We start from the raw sequence: 14681 nt of genomic DNA, 5'->3' as shown, positions 1-14681 counted from the left end.
CTCATCCAAGCAGGTTTCGGTTTTTTGGAGAGGACGCGGTTCTGTCTATCGTCTTGGTGAAAGGTGCGCATTCCTAACGTCCGTACAACAGCTACAGCTCCACAATACACGATAAATTGCAGCTCCTCTAGGTTCTTACTCTAGGTAGAACTTCCTGGTCAAGAACTTGAACGGCACTCGTCAGTCGATGGGAATACTGCAACTTCGGGATCTTGTGTCGGGTTAAGGGGTCCGTTCCGTAAAACTGAGTCACTGCTGCATCCATGTGGAAAGCTAATTTGTTCTTTAGTTAACCTCGTTGTTGATCTTCTTCCGGCTCTTGTCCTCTAGGCTCTTCCACTAGATCCGGTGGTGGTGCAATCGATTCACGCCTCTCACTAGCAAACGATGCACTCAGCCTAGCAGAGCTCCTTCTCGACATATCGCTCGATCTTCCACTCTCTCTACGCAGTTCTCGTTGCACCTCCAACTTGATGGCCTCTATTTCAGCCGGGGACAGCATGTTGTGTGATAAAATCGCTCGTGTCCGTGTGTAGAGCTTATTCCGATCTAGGTCTTGGTCTGCCGGACATGTACGTCTCCAATCTTGTGTGTTATTATTATTATTATTATTTTACCTTTATTATAATTATTATTATTATTACCTTTATTATTATTATTTTGAAATAATACATGATTATTAACGTTTCCATTACAATTCTTCAACTTTTTCCCACAGCTTAAAAATGACCTGATTCTCAATCCTTCCCTAGTTCCAAGAAGATGGTCTTCTCTATAAAAAAAATCAAAACATGAAGCCCCAAGTAATATCTTATTGTGAATGTTTCATTATCTATAGAGCAACATTTTTCGAAAAGATAATATGATTTCTATGCCTATCCGAGAATGACCATTTGCATTGTTCTACTCAAAGAGGACTTTTACCTATTCATAAACACGGCTCATAGTTGCATTGCGTTGCCATTTGGAAGTAGATTCAGTAGAAAAAGTGCTTCTATTTCATGTTTGATATAACATAATGATATAACATAACCTATTCTACTGCAGATTATTTTCAATCCATTCGATATATTTTACAACATTGGTATATACTCCTGGTACTTTGTTGGTACCGCATTTATTGGGTCCGAAGCTAACGATTCCATACAGGAAATGGGTAGACTTGATACGTTTCATTAGAGGACCTCCGGAGTCTCCGCTACAGGTATCTTTACCGCGAAGGCCACCTGCACAAAGCTGCGTGTCTCTTAGAATTATATGTGATGGTACGTAGGCTTTAGCGCATCGAACCGGATCACTGATCTCCAAACTTACTTTTAGCTTGATCGAACTTCCTCTTCCTGCAAGAAATATGTGTTCAAATATGTCGAGAAAAAAAATTCCATTTTATAAATAACCTGTTTCTGTTCTGCCCCATCCAGCAGCAGAGGCTACAGTTCCGACAATGTCACGAAATCGTTCAGCGGAATCCACTGGCAAACAAATGGGCTTTATATATGTCGAAAACGAAACGTTGCGAGCCAACCGAATTAGGGCTATATCATTGTACTGGCCAGGAGTCCTGAGATTGTATTCTTCGTGAACAATTATTTGCTCAATGGCTACGTCCACCGGAACATCGGCACATACACCATCAATACAGTCTTTCCCATCATTAAAGAGGTCGTACTCCCCGAGACGAATACCGAGTCTATGGAATCAATAGGAACTATCTCAAAATTCTGCAATATGGAACTTTCGCAGTACTTACACTTCCCATCCTTTGGGGATCGCTTTGATACAATGAGCTGCAGTTAGCACATAACGTGAATTGATCAATGATGCGCCACAGTGAAATCCCGTCCTTCCGTCTGGCTTGCTGTACTGAATCAAAGCGGTCCAGGGGAACTCGTCCAAATTGGTTGGTTGACCCCCCACGATACGGTCCGATAAATCAAGTCCACAATGAGGAGACTTGAGAAACTTAGAGGAGGAGCTAGAGATGGCTACATCAGCCCCAGCGCAGCAAACCTTTGAAAAAGGGTCGAGAATATCGCATCCGCTTACTTACACAATACCAATTTTCATATATTTTATGTGCTCTTTTAATACAGCCATTCCATGCCATACAGATATAATGGCCCTCAAATTTTCGTGAAAAGCGTGAGAAGAAGAATGTTATATAAATTCTCAGCTTTCAAGAAAAAATATAAAGAAATATAGCGCCCTCTACACCCAAACTAGCGTTGCCAGAAAACATTTCATCTTCAACAGAAAAATGCCTTTTCGTGTCATGGAGCGTCAAATGAGCAAAAAAAAAATCATCTGTCTCAATAGCTTTAAAATGTTTGTATGTATGGAAGCAGACGTTTCTTTCTCCCTTCTTTTTTGATCACCCAAAAAAAGGTCCAACGATATCAATGGGGATCGAACCAAGGCCGGCTGGATCGCAATGCTGTTTTGCACGACCACGCTATCCACATAGCTATTGGTGCTGTTGCATGAGTGCGTGATCACCTCATTATAAAATGAAGTTGGAAAGTGTTTTTTTGAGAATAAAATTGTAAGGGGTTGTATCTAGGACTCGACCGCATATTTTCGACGTAGAACTACGCAATTATATTATGCCATCCACTTGTTTACTACTTCGAATATTATTTTAGAATGCATCGAATTTAATGTAATATATTATGTTCTTCGTTACAAATAAATTTGATGAACGTCCTTTTACGTTTGATATTATGCCTAGGACTACCAGAATATTTCAACGGATAAATTGTCAAATGATCATTGTATTTTACATTTCACTCTGAAAATATTGCACATCTCATGTTTACGTAGTTCTCGAACCGCGAAAGTTCATTCACCTCTAGTATCTGAATTGACGATTTTCCCAGGCTTCTCAGTTTAAAAGTAAGTCTTAGGGAAACGTCTTCCGGTCTGCACAACGACAAGCGAGTACAAAAGTACTCAACACCAATAAATTCCCCCGACTTGCATGTATTTTCAAAGCGGATTCCCCCAGGCACATTAATTTTGAAGTCCGTGTTAGGGAAACACAGCTAAGTGGTAAATAAATACCCCCGACTTGCATGTTTTGACAAAGCGAATTCCCTCAGGCACATTGCTTTTGAAGTCCGTGTTAGGGAAACACAGCTCGGTGGGAACAAAAATACCCCCAACTTGCACGTATATTTGCAGAGCGGATTTCCACAGGTACGTCGATTTTGAAGTCTGTGTTGGCGAAACCGTAAATCGGGCCAATCAAAACGTGGCAGTTAGGGTGTTTAAATAACGCTTGACATTTTACAGTCCAATTGTTCATCTCATGACGAATAATATTTTAATAATTGTGATAGATGCGTAGAAAAATTTCCTATCAATCGATGCAAACAACTTTTCGATCTGTTAAGAAATGTTAGAGTTATAAGCATTCGAAATACGGGTAGGGTTAGCACACCAATCGGCAGAACAAATGTATGGGAAAAAAGGAAGTTCCTCCAGTTTTCATGAGATTAGCGAATTGTAATGTATAGCATATCAAACAAATCTTCATGAGATCATGAGAATTCGTTCACAGTGAAAATTGTTATTAACGGTAATTTTATTTCATGAAAACGTGACCTGTTTTCTGATTTGGCATCCTTCCTGAAAGACGTAGTTCTACGTCAAAAAAGAGAGCATAAAGGAGATCCATACACATCTCGCTCTGTGCCGTGTATGTGGCAAAGTATACGAAAACTTTAATACGTGTTAATTTACAATGTGTCTCTTGTTTCGCTCGCTCATATGGACCTTTCATCGCTATATCAAACATATTATACAAATGCTTACCAGTATTTGAGGGTTATGACATTTTCTGTTATTTTTAGGCTCATTTAATGTAATAAATCGGGATGACAAAACATGTGCTAAAAATTAATTTTGGGTGTAGTTCATAACCATGTAAACAATAAAAAAAACAAATACAATTAAATTCAAACTTTTCCCTTATAAAAAAAAGGAGAAAAACGTGTCTAATACTTCGGATAAATAACAAAATTACCACTTTTCATGAAAATCTGAGATCCACTATATCGGTTTTGCATTAAATGGATGTAATAAATGCTAAACGTCGGGGTAGGCCAAAACGCGTAAAATGGAGTTATTAAAATTTCGACGATCTAATCTTTTATTGTGGAAACTTATGCCATCCACATAAACATCCGACCAGAACTTAATTGCAACTAATCCGCAAACCAAATTAATTACTTATTAGTAAAACGCCGGTTTCACGATAAGAAAAAACAAGTAAACCGCTGATTTCCCGACATTGTTATCACTGAATGGCAGATGGAAGGTCAACAGGCTCTAAGGGATTCCCAACGATAACTTTGATGGCGATTAAACTGTGTCTTAATATATTCTTTCATGGAAGATTTGTTTGTTTCAGAAACGAAAACTCTGTCTGCATTATGTGATAAATGCCATTCGTTTCGTTATTTAGGTCTTTTGTACAAAGCCGCATTGGTTCTGCCTTGTCATTTTGCATTAATCAGTAGAAGAAAAACGTGCGTGTTGCCAAAATAATGCAAAACCACAAACCTATTTCATATTCCCATCAAATTCCCTAATGATGAAAACCCGTTATCTACAAGTTTTGAATGGAAAAAATCTCTTTCACCTTTAGATGTTGATAGTTATTCTCTCCGTTTCGAATACTTGCTCTGACTTACCAACGATTTGGTCCCAGATTTACCACATCGGCTACTCAGGATAAAACTACTCTCGTCTGGTGTGAGCACTTGTTTGTTATAAATGTTTAGTAAGGCTGGACACTCACGAAGAAATATGCAGCGGCCGGGCTGATCGTCAGGATTCTTGCACGGATCGTTCAAACCTATCGACGAAAAGGATCTTGATAACATCTCTATTTAATGCGATTGAGGATCCTACTTAACGCTGATCCTCGGGAAACGAGCTCGAGAAGCACTAATGGCACCAGTAGTACAGCAATTCTGAACATATTTGAATGTTAATTCGACCACTTGCTAAGTTTCCCTACATCCAAAATGTTAGGTTTCCTATTCGAAGAACCTGGTATGAAATGTTATTGATGAGGGTAAGGCGCTCGATCAACTGAACTTGCGCTCCGCGTTTTGAACCTTTCCCGCAGTCAAGATGAATTGCGATGGAGCCAAATGAGAACGTCGTGTTTCCTCAACATCTTCTAACACAAGTATAATATGTAATCGGCTCGGAATTTCAGATTTCAAATCACGAGGCGAGGTGATGCTTTAGACGTTGGTGGATTGCAAAGGGAGATGGAAAAGATCTCACTTTCGCTCTCTGATGTCCGACAAAGCTTCACCGAGCAAATAAACATCGCGTTTGAGAATGAGCGAGATAAGCTTATCAGATCTTTCGACGAGCTTTTCAAAGAGAAGTTGGCATGCTTCGAGAGCAGTGTTGCCAAAAAGTTGGAAAATATGAAAAGCTTATTCTCTGAAAAAATAAATGTTGACAGAAATTTAGCTGTGATGAACAGGAAGCGACAGGTTAATCCGAGCTCAATTAGTGCTAATTTGGACACTCCGAGCAAGAAAATTATGTTAACGAATAAAAATAATGATTTGAAAGAAAAAATGTTTAGAAATAATAACAATAATATTGAAAGTTTCGCTAATGTCGTGGCTCGTAAGGCTCGTCCAGTCATTGTGGTAAAGTCAATAGAGTCTGACAAGAAAAATGATGATGCAAGAAAAATGTTGAAGACTAAATTAGATAAAATACACAAAATAGAGAATTTCAGGAACGATAAAGATGGCTCGATTATTGTTGAGTGTGCAGCAGGGGATAATATTGAGCAAATGAAAAGTGGAATTGAAAGCAATCTTGGAAAAGGGTTTAGTACTTTTATTCCAAAGCCAATAAAACCAAAATTAAAAATTATTGGGATGAGTGATCGATATTCCTCTGATGTTTTCATTGACTACTTAAAGAGTCAAAATGAAAACATTTCGATCAAGGATGTCAAGGTCGTTGTTGAATATGAAAATCCACGCTTGAAGTATAATAAATACAACACGATAATTGAAGTTGACCATGATACTTACAGAAACCTGATGACTGCTAGTAAAGTAAGTGTCGGGTGGGATAAATGTAGCGTGGTTGAGGCCTTTAGTGTTTTGCGCTTTTTTAAATGTGGAGAATTTGGGCATAAGAGCATAGATTGCAAGAAAGAACAAACATTTTCAAGGTGTAATGAGAAACATAAAACATCTGACTGCTCATCAACTAAATTGAAATGCATAAATTGTATCAAAGGTAATAATGAACAGAAGTTGAATTTGGATGAAAATCATCCAACTTATAGCACCTAGTGTCCTGTCTATCGGAGACTGCTGGAGAAGAAAAAAAGCGTCATTTTTCAAACCAAATAGCAATTCAAAAAAATATATATGAGTGAATAAGTTAGCAATAATTTATCTGAATATAGCTGGGCTTTCTACAAATTACGCAGAAATGCGATATCTTGTAGAAAACATGCGTCCTCAGATGGTTTTTCTTTCTGAAATTCACATAATCGATGGAGAATCATATGATCCGTACAAAATTCCGGGCTATAAAGTTGCTTTTTGCTTGTCGCACTCCAAACACACTGGAGGTGTTGCAATTTATGCAATAGAATCAGTCAAATTCAACATTCTTTTAAACGAAGCTGTTGAAAATAACTGGTTCTTGGCTATTTCAGTTGAAAGAGGCATGCGGATGGGAAATTATGGAATTATATATCATTCCCACAGTTCTAGTGACCAGCGTTTTCTAGATATTTTGGAAAACTGGTAGGAAAGCATTGTGGATTGCAGTAAGTTAAATATAATTGCTGGTGATTTTAACATTGACTGGCTTAATGCCCGAAGTTCGAATCAATTGAAACAATTATCACATTACTTTACCTTAAAACAATATGTTAACGAAGCCACTAGAATATCTAAATATAGTAGAACTCTAATAGATCACGTGTATTCAAATTTTGCTACTGTCCATTCTTCTACACAGGCCAAATTCAAAATAACTGATCATGAGACAATTTTTGTTTACATTGAGAATGGACAGGATTACCGTGATGGAAATAGAATAAAAATTAAAAACTGGAATAGATATTCCAAAGAAGCCATGTCTCAGCTTGTTCCGACAAGCCTGGATTTTGAAGCAATGATGGGACATCTGAATGATAAAGCAGCTGTTCTGACCGATATTCTGAGAGAGTGTACCAATAAATTAGTGGTTGAAAAATATATTGAATTAAACAATTCGAACAGCTGGTACTCTTTTGATCTGCTGCGTCTCAAACGCAAAAGAGATAAAAAGTACAAAAAGTTTATAAAGACTAATTTAGAAAATGATTGGAATAGGTACACCTTCGCGCGGAATATATATTCACAGGTCTTGAAAAGGACTAGAAGTGAATATATACAGAGGAAAATCGATGAACATCAAAATAATAGCAAAGAACTATGGAAATTATTGAAAAAGTTATTAAATTCTAAAAATAGTACACCGCGATCCATAGTTTTCGAAGGGTCAGAAGAACAGTCAGACCAAACCATTGCCGATAAATTCAACAGTTATTTCGTCAATAGTGTTCTGCTGATCAACCAAAGTATTGACTTGGTCAGCGAACCTGACGAAATAATACAGCCGATTAATATCAATTGTAGACTAAAGGGTGTGTCACATCAAATTGCATCACGGAAAAAACGCTGTAGAAATTTAATTTTTAGGAATTATATCTTCAGCTTTCGTCTATGATCAGATAAGAGTGTATAGATCACGTTGGCCATGCTTCACTGTCAATTTTTCGTAAATTTGGAAAAATGTCGTCGAACGAAAAAGAGCGTCGTGAATTAATCCTGTGCACTCATTTCGAGAATCCGGAGTTGTCACATCGGGACATCGGTAAAATGCTGGGAATCGTCCAATCCATGGTCAGCAGAGTACTAAAACGATACTTCGAGAACCTAACCATCGACCGGAAGGTGAAGAACGGCAAAAATGGATGCTCCGTCAGTGAAAAAGATCACAAGCGCGTAGTTAAGCAGTTTAGACGTGATCCGAGAAGTTCGGTCCGGGATGTCGCCAATAAGCTGAATTTGTCAAGTTCATTCGTCCAGCGGACCAAGCAGCGGGAGGGCCTGCGTACATACAAGGTTCAGAAGGCTCCTAACCGCGACCAAAGGCAAAACATGGTGGGGAAGACGCGAGCCTGGAAGCTGTACACCGAAATGCTGACGAAGCCGCATTGCCTGGTAATGGACGACGAAACCTACGTCAAAGCGGACTTTCGTCAGCTGCCGGGCCTGTTGTTCTTCTCCGCAGAGGACAAATTCAGCGTTCCGGAGGAGATTCGCAAGCAGAAACTATCCAAGTTTGCCAAAAAGTACATGGTGTGGCAAGCGATCTGCTCTTGCGGAAAGCGGAGCGCCCCCTTCGTGATGACCGGCACGGTAAACGGGCAGGTTTACCTTAAGGAGTGCCTACAAACGCTTACTACCATTATTGAAGCAGCACGAGGGCCCGACCATCTTCTGGCCGGATCTCGCTTCGTGCCACTATTCAAAGGACGTGTTGGAGTGGTACGAAGCCAACGGGGTCACCTTCGTGCCAAAGGAAATGAACCCGCCCAACGCGCCGGAGCTTCGCCCGAATAGAGAAATATTGGGCGATTATGAAGCAGGAAGAACCTCCGGAAGAACCCAAAAGTTGTCAAATCGGAGGCGGACTTCAAGAGAAAATGGATTTCTGTTCAAAAAAAACTACAACCTGACGTTGTACAGAACCTTATGGACGGGGTAAAGAGGAAGGTACGAGCATACGGGCTTGGGCTCGAAGTATGAATAAAAAGAAAATGCCAAAGATTGTTTAATAGTTTTTATTTTACTGTCTAAAATTTTCAAAAGGATCGGTCTACTGGGCGAATTTCTACAGCGTTTTTTTCCGTGATGCAATTTGATGTGACACACCCTTTAGATTGTTTTGCACCCATCACTTTTGCTGAGTTAAGAGATATTTGTTTTTCATTGCAAAAATCGGCTGGTATCGATAATGTCAACGCAAAAGTGATACAAGATTGCTTTCATGTCATTGGACACGATCTACTGGACCTAATTAATGAATCTTTACGAACTGGGCACGTGTCAACGGTTTGGAAGGGATCCCTTGTGATTCTGATCCCCAAAGTTAATGGGACGGATAAAGCCGAAGAGTACCGCCCTATTAACATGTTGCACACATTAGAAAAAATACTAGAAAAGTGAAAGTCCAGCTGATGCATTTTGTAGATAACAACAATTTGCTAATACCGGAACAGTCGGGATATCGAGAGGGACACTCTTGTGAAACCGCTCTGAATCTGGTGTTAGCAAAATGGAAAGAGAATATCGAAGCGAAAGAGACTATATTTGCGGTATTTCTGGATCTTAAACGCGCTTTTGAAACAATTTCTAGGCCCTTATTGTTACAAACATTGGAGCGCAATGGAATTGTAGGAATGTCGTACAAATGGTTCGAAAGCTATTTGTGCGACAGAACTCAAAAGACTCGTTTTAATGATTCTATTTCCGATCCCATCGGCAACTCACTCGGGGTGCCGCAGGGAAGTGTCTTAGGGCCCATTTTGTTTATTTTATATATAAATGATCTGCGACGGGTTTTACGATATTGTGATATTAATTTGTTCGCGGATGATACTGTCCTGTTCATCGCAGCTAAGGATACAAAAGAAACCGAGGATCACATAAACGAAGACTTGCATTCTCTGGCTCAGTGGCTTAAATTTAAACAATTGAAATTAAATGTTGGCAAAACAAAATACATGCTGATTTCTTCAGCAAACTCCAGTATTGACGTAAATTTTGAAATAGATGGTGAGACATTAGAACGCGTGAATGAAATCAAATACCTAGGAGTTATCATTGATGACAATTTAACTTTCAAGTCTCACATTAAATATGTCATCAAGAAGATTGCCAAGAAATACGGCGTTTTGTGTCGTTTGAAAAAAGAACTGACTGTGAACAGTAAAATTAAATTGTATAAATCATTGATCTCACCGCACATAGACTTTTGCTCGTCGATCCTATTCCTTGCAAACAATACACAATTAACGAGATTGCAGCGTTTACAAAATAAGATTATGCGTTTGATTTTAAGATGTAGTAGATACACTTCCTCTAATTTGATGTTGGACGCGCTACAGTGGCTATCTGTGAAGCAAAGAATTTATTACTTGACAATGGTGTTCGTCTTCAAAATTTTAAACGGTATGCTGCCTCGATACTTGTGTGATCGAATTGAAAGAGGAAGTGATGTTCATAGATACAATACTAGAAACGCGGATGATGCAAGAACACCTAACTTTATATTCAGTAGGTCGCAGAACTCGTTGTTATACAAAGGAATACATTTTTTCAATTCGATACCCAGAGAAATAAAACGTGCGGCAACAATGGCAGAGTTTAAGAGAATGTGTATTTCCCACGTAAAATCTGTTTTGTAAACAGGTTTTCGTAATTTTTTTGTCAAATGATTTATTTATGTTTAATATCAATTGAAATTAGAAAAAATATTTACAGGTATCTCAAACTGCCATGTTCGTACTGATGATGATGATGTTTTTTTGTTGTTAAATTTGTATTGTTAAATTTGTTAAAATTGTAGATTGTTATAAAAAAAAAAAAATTAGCGTTGTCTACGAAAGTTTGAGACTCGCGCGCGTTTGGTGGGCCTGGACGAATGTTAATAATGAACACTGGCAGAAAACTGACACATAATGAAATTTTTATATAGGGTCTGGAGTGGAAACTGGAATTGGGATAGCTCATTCGGAATTGTCGTAAACTATCATTCATCAGATGGTTATATCGATTATTTCTGATTGTAGCAGATTTCTTTTATGTTCTAAGTAGAAACTTTTAGATATTGGGTTCAATTCCCAATCAGTCAAGGATATTCCCGGGTTGGAAATTTTCTTGACATGCCTTAGAAAAAACATTGGGCCTGAAGTTGAGACTATGACTATGTCAATGTCAATATGGATAGGAACATTGTTTGTTTTTTCGCAGTTTGTGCCTATTTTTACTGTTCTATTAATAGATATTTATGCCTGCAACAGATCCAGTTCGCTTGGTTTTTTTTTATAATACTGGTCTCTTGATATTTTTAAACTTAATTATTATCTATAAGATAAATCGTCCTGCTCAAACCTTTGTAGGGGTATGAGGTGGGCCATCATCATCATCGTCATCAAGAGCAATTAAACGATGAGCCGCCGATTATGATTGAGCGAATAATTGTTACACGAATACTAAGCGCGAAGAATGGGTGGTCTGTTTATGTTGCGCTGAGACTCAATGAAGTTTTAGGCACACACGCGATGGAAAATACGCTACTTACCGTTGTTTTGATACTGCTTCGACGACTTTCGACCGCTTGCACTTATGAAATCAGCTATCGATACCCCGGTGCTTCTGTGATTCCACTAATAAGTCTAGACTGTCTCCTGGGAAGGGCGAAACTTTTGCATAATTTTGCAGATCGATTCAATTTAATCATTAATTAATTGATTTTGATTGATTGAAGATTATATTGAACCATGATTGTATGAAAATAGAGTCATGAATCCTATATTTTTGTTGTCTAGACATCTTAGAGACATCAGTGGAGACATGGGGAAATCACCGAGCATCCCTGGTTCGCAGACAAAATGTTGTCACAATGAGTTTACATTAAGCACACGCTACACGCATGCGGCTAGCAGAACCAAAAAAAAACGAAATTCTTTGAATTTTTCTACCAAATGTCGCAGATGTCTCCAGAAAGTACTTCAGTTTAGTTTGTAAATTTGATTCTTCGATTTTTTTAATGACTGCCTGTGACCGGTGTAGCTTTTAGTACTCTTTATTTTGATCTCAATTTATGAACAACATGTGATACAATACTTCAGCCAATCCATGCCAAACCGATATAGTGGTTTTCAGATTTTCGTCAAAATTGGTTGTTTTGTTTATCGCAAAACATCAGACTCGTATTTTTTATTTTTTTCATTAGGGTAACCATTCCCATTTTAGGGTTGTCCAAAAAATCAACTTTTTCCTCTTCTTTTTTTTTCCAAAAATGACTTTTTTCAAAAACTCATAACTTTTGAACTACTAAACCGATTCAGATGATCGACATATCAAATTAAAGCCAATTACCTGGTCTTTTTTGAAAAACGCTATACCTGCAGAAAATTCGAATCCTGCTCTCGTTCTTATTGGTTGTATTGATTTTTTATTGTTTTCTTAGTCTCGGGACCAAAGACGCTATATTTTTTTATATTTTTTATGGAAAGCGGAGAATTTTTCACATAACATATGTCGAAACCAGAGAGGCGTTTTTTTCGTTTTTGAATTATGATTTTTCAAAGTTAACCGATGGTTCGAAAAATCAATTTTTTTCACTTTTTTCAAACACAAAAATTCATAACTTAATAAATTATCCAATTTAAGTCAAATATGCACCGTTTTGTTCGCAAACTTGTTGCCATTTAGAAGGCAACTTCATTATCCCCCCCTTATAAAATCCCCCCTTCTTATTTGCAAAAAACTCAGACAACCAGTTTTCGCAAGTCTTTTTTGAGGCCAACTTAGTATCACTAAGAGCGTTTTGCATGGACCGGAAGAGATGATAATAGGACATCCCATCTGAGCTCCCGTAGCTTCTGGCGGGTCATCAAAGATGTGTGAGGCCGAGCGTTGCCCTGGTGGAAAACAACACCATTTCTATTGATCATTTCGGGTCAATCGCCTACTTCAAACGGTCAAGCTGCTCACAGTAGAGTACCGAGTATAGGGTCAGGCCATAGTTGAGCAGCTCATAGCTGATGATTCCCTCCCAATCCCACCAAACACACAGCAAAACCTTCCTCCCCGTCAATCCGGGCTTGGCGATCGTTTGGGCCGGCTCACCGCGCTTCGACCACGACTTTTTTCGATTTAGGTTGTCGTACGTGATCCACTTTTCGTCACCAGTTACCATCTTCTTAAAAATGGGTCGAGTTCGTTCCGTTTCAGCGATGCATCGCAGGCGTTGACTCGATCTAAAAGATTTTTTGGCGTCAACTCGTGTGGCACCCATACATCCAGCTTTTTTTTTTGGAATTCAATCTTCTGCAAATGGTTCCAAACGGTTTTATGGTCTATACCCAGTTTCTGGCCAATCGAGCGAGTGCTCACATGCCGGTCTACTTGGATGATTTCAATGATTTTATCGGTTTCCTCGACGATTGGCCTACCAGTACGGGGTGTATCTTCGACAGCCACTACACCAGAACGAAATCGATCAGACCAACGCTGTGCTGTGCGAATCGTTACAGTATCGGGTCCATAAACTACACGATTTTTTTCGGCCGCCTTCATTGCAGTTTTACCTCGCAGGTAGTAAAAACGTAGAATATGGCGAATTTCTTGCTTGGTGGACTCCATCTTTGACGCGCTATAACTTGAGACTTAAAAGGACAATCACAACACTGTCAAAACGACACTTGTAGCACAGATTGTCGTCATTAAATAGCCGTATAGTACGACCCGATGTGATAAGTACAACACAAGATATGTTTAAGTGTTGCCTTATTTTGACAATATACGACATTTCTTTTTTCCCAACCCAATATTAGAACTTACTGCAATATTTACAAAATTACAGAAGATTCTCTAAAACATCTCGAAAACCTTTTTTGGAACTTGTTTGAAATCGATTAAAAAACAAATTTCAATTTGTCAAACCAACAAATTAACCTTGTACGGAATTTATTAGTGTTTTAATAACAACCTTTCGGTTTGCGGTGCGATATCATTATTTATCAAATTATTCATCATCAAATACGAAGAGGAAAATTTTCACTCAAAAAAAAGTACTAAAAGGTTCTACATCAATAAATAAGTATTCTGAAACTTGAAAGTTAAGCCTTAAAATGATGTACATCCCATCTTCATGCGTTGATTTTTCAAGAAGTTGCAGTATTTCAAAAATCAGCTCAAAATTTCTACTTTGCACTCTATTTTATTAATTTTTTTTTGTCGAGTGTGTATGGTAAATTTTTTCATAGATTCCAGATTATACTTTTAAAATTCGGTTGAGGAAAAAGTAATCCATTATTATCTCGATAGCTGACTTTAGTGATCAATATCTCGCGTGATATCAATCATACAATCTCAAGTTTATACTCGTTGTAAAGGTGATATTTCACACAAAAACATTCTTTTGCTGTTTTTGTTTGTTCCATTCAGTGTTGTGAGTTACAGGGTGTTAACAAAGGTTAACATAGGTCAACAAATGTCAACAATGAGATAATTCGGTACATTTTAATTTTTATTTTTTTGAAAAAAAATAGTACAATACACTAAGTTCTCTGCAGTTAACAAATGGACCGTTTGAAGCTAGCGATTTACCTGAAACTTCCAGAATCGCCCAACAAAGAAGCTGTTGTTGTTCAGGACAACGCAAGGCCACACAACTCCGGGAGCTTGATCGGGATGTTTTAATGCATCCAACATATAGTCCGGACCTGGTACCAAACGATTACCACCCTTTTTTCGCATTGTAAAACTTCCCAAGGGATAAGAAATTGCGATCAAGAGAAGATTATAGAAATCTATTGCTAGTGTTTTTTTTTCAATAAG

The 14681-nt window shown here is 38.2% G+C and overlaps 1 protein-coding gene across 1 annotated transcript; it reads right to left on the bottom strand.

Moving 5' to 3' along the window:
* Positions 1-792: 792 nt before the first annotated feature.
* On the bottom strand, positions 793-5192 carry LOC129775532 (CLIP domain-containing serine protease B4-like). The gene is made up of 5 exons (XM_055780370.1): positions 4915-5192; positions 4695-4858; positions 1751-2010; positions 1398-1690; positions 793-1340 (listed from the first exon to the last, which is right to left on the bottom strand). The coding sequence occupies exons 1-5, from the start codon at positions 4982-4984 to the stop codon at positions 1039-1041; spliced, it is 1089 nt and encodes a 362-aa protein (XP_055636345.1). The 5' UTR covers positions 4985-5192; the 3' UTR covers positions 793-1038.
* Positions 5193-14681: the final 9489 nt, after the last annotated feature.

The sequence above is a fragment of the Toxorhynchites rutilus genome, chromosome 3 (genome assembly GCF_029784135.1).
Source record: "Toxorhynchites rutilus septentrionalis strain SRP chromosome 3, ASM2978413v1, whole genome shotgun sequence".
NCBI lineage: Eukaryota > Metazoa > Arthropoda > Insecta > Diptera > Culicidae > Toxorhynchites > Toxorhynchites rutilus.
Note: the sequence above shows the minus strand (reverse complement) of the source record. Positions and strands in the feature narration are given on the sequence as shown.

What these genes read in the sequence shown, in the direction of transcription:
- LOC129775532 (XM_055780370.1), bottom strand. Translation starts at nt 4,984, where the DNA reads ATGTTCAGAATTGCTGTACTACTGGTGCCATTAGTGCTTCTCGAGCTC. An exon ending in TTCCCGAGGATCAGCGTTAA is followed by an intron (nt 4,859 to 4,914) that starts GTAGGATCCTCA and finishes TTTCGTCGATAG; the next exon opens with GTTTGAACGATCCGTGCAAG. An exon ending in AATCTGGGACCAAATCGTTG is followed by an intron (nt 2,011 to 4,694) that starts GTAAGTCAGAGC and finishes CCTTTTTCAAAG; the next exon opens with GTTTGCTGCGCTGGGGCTGA.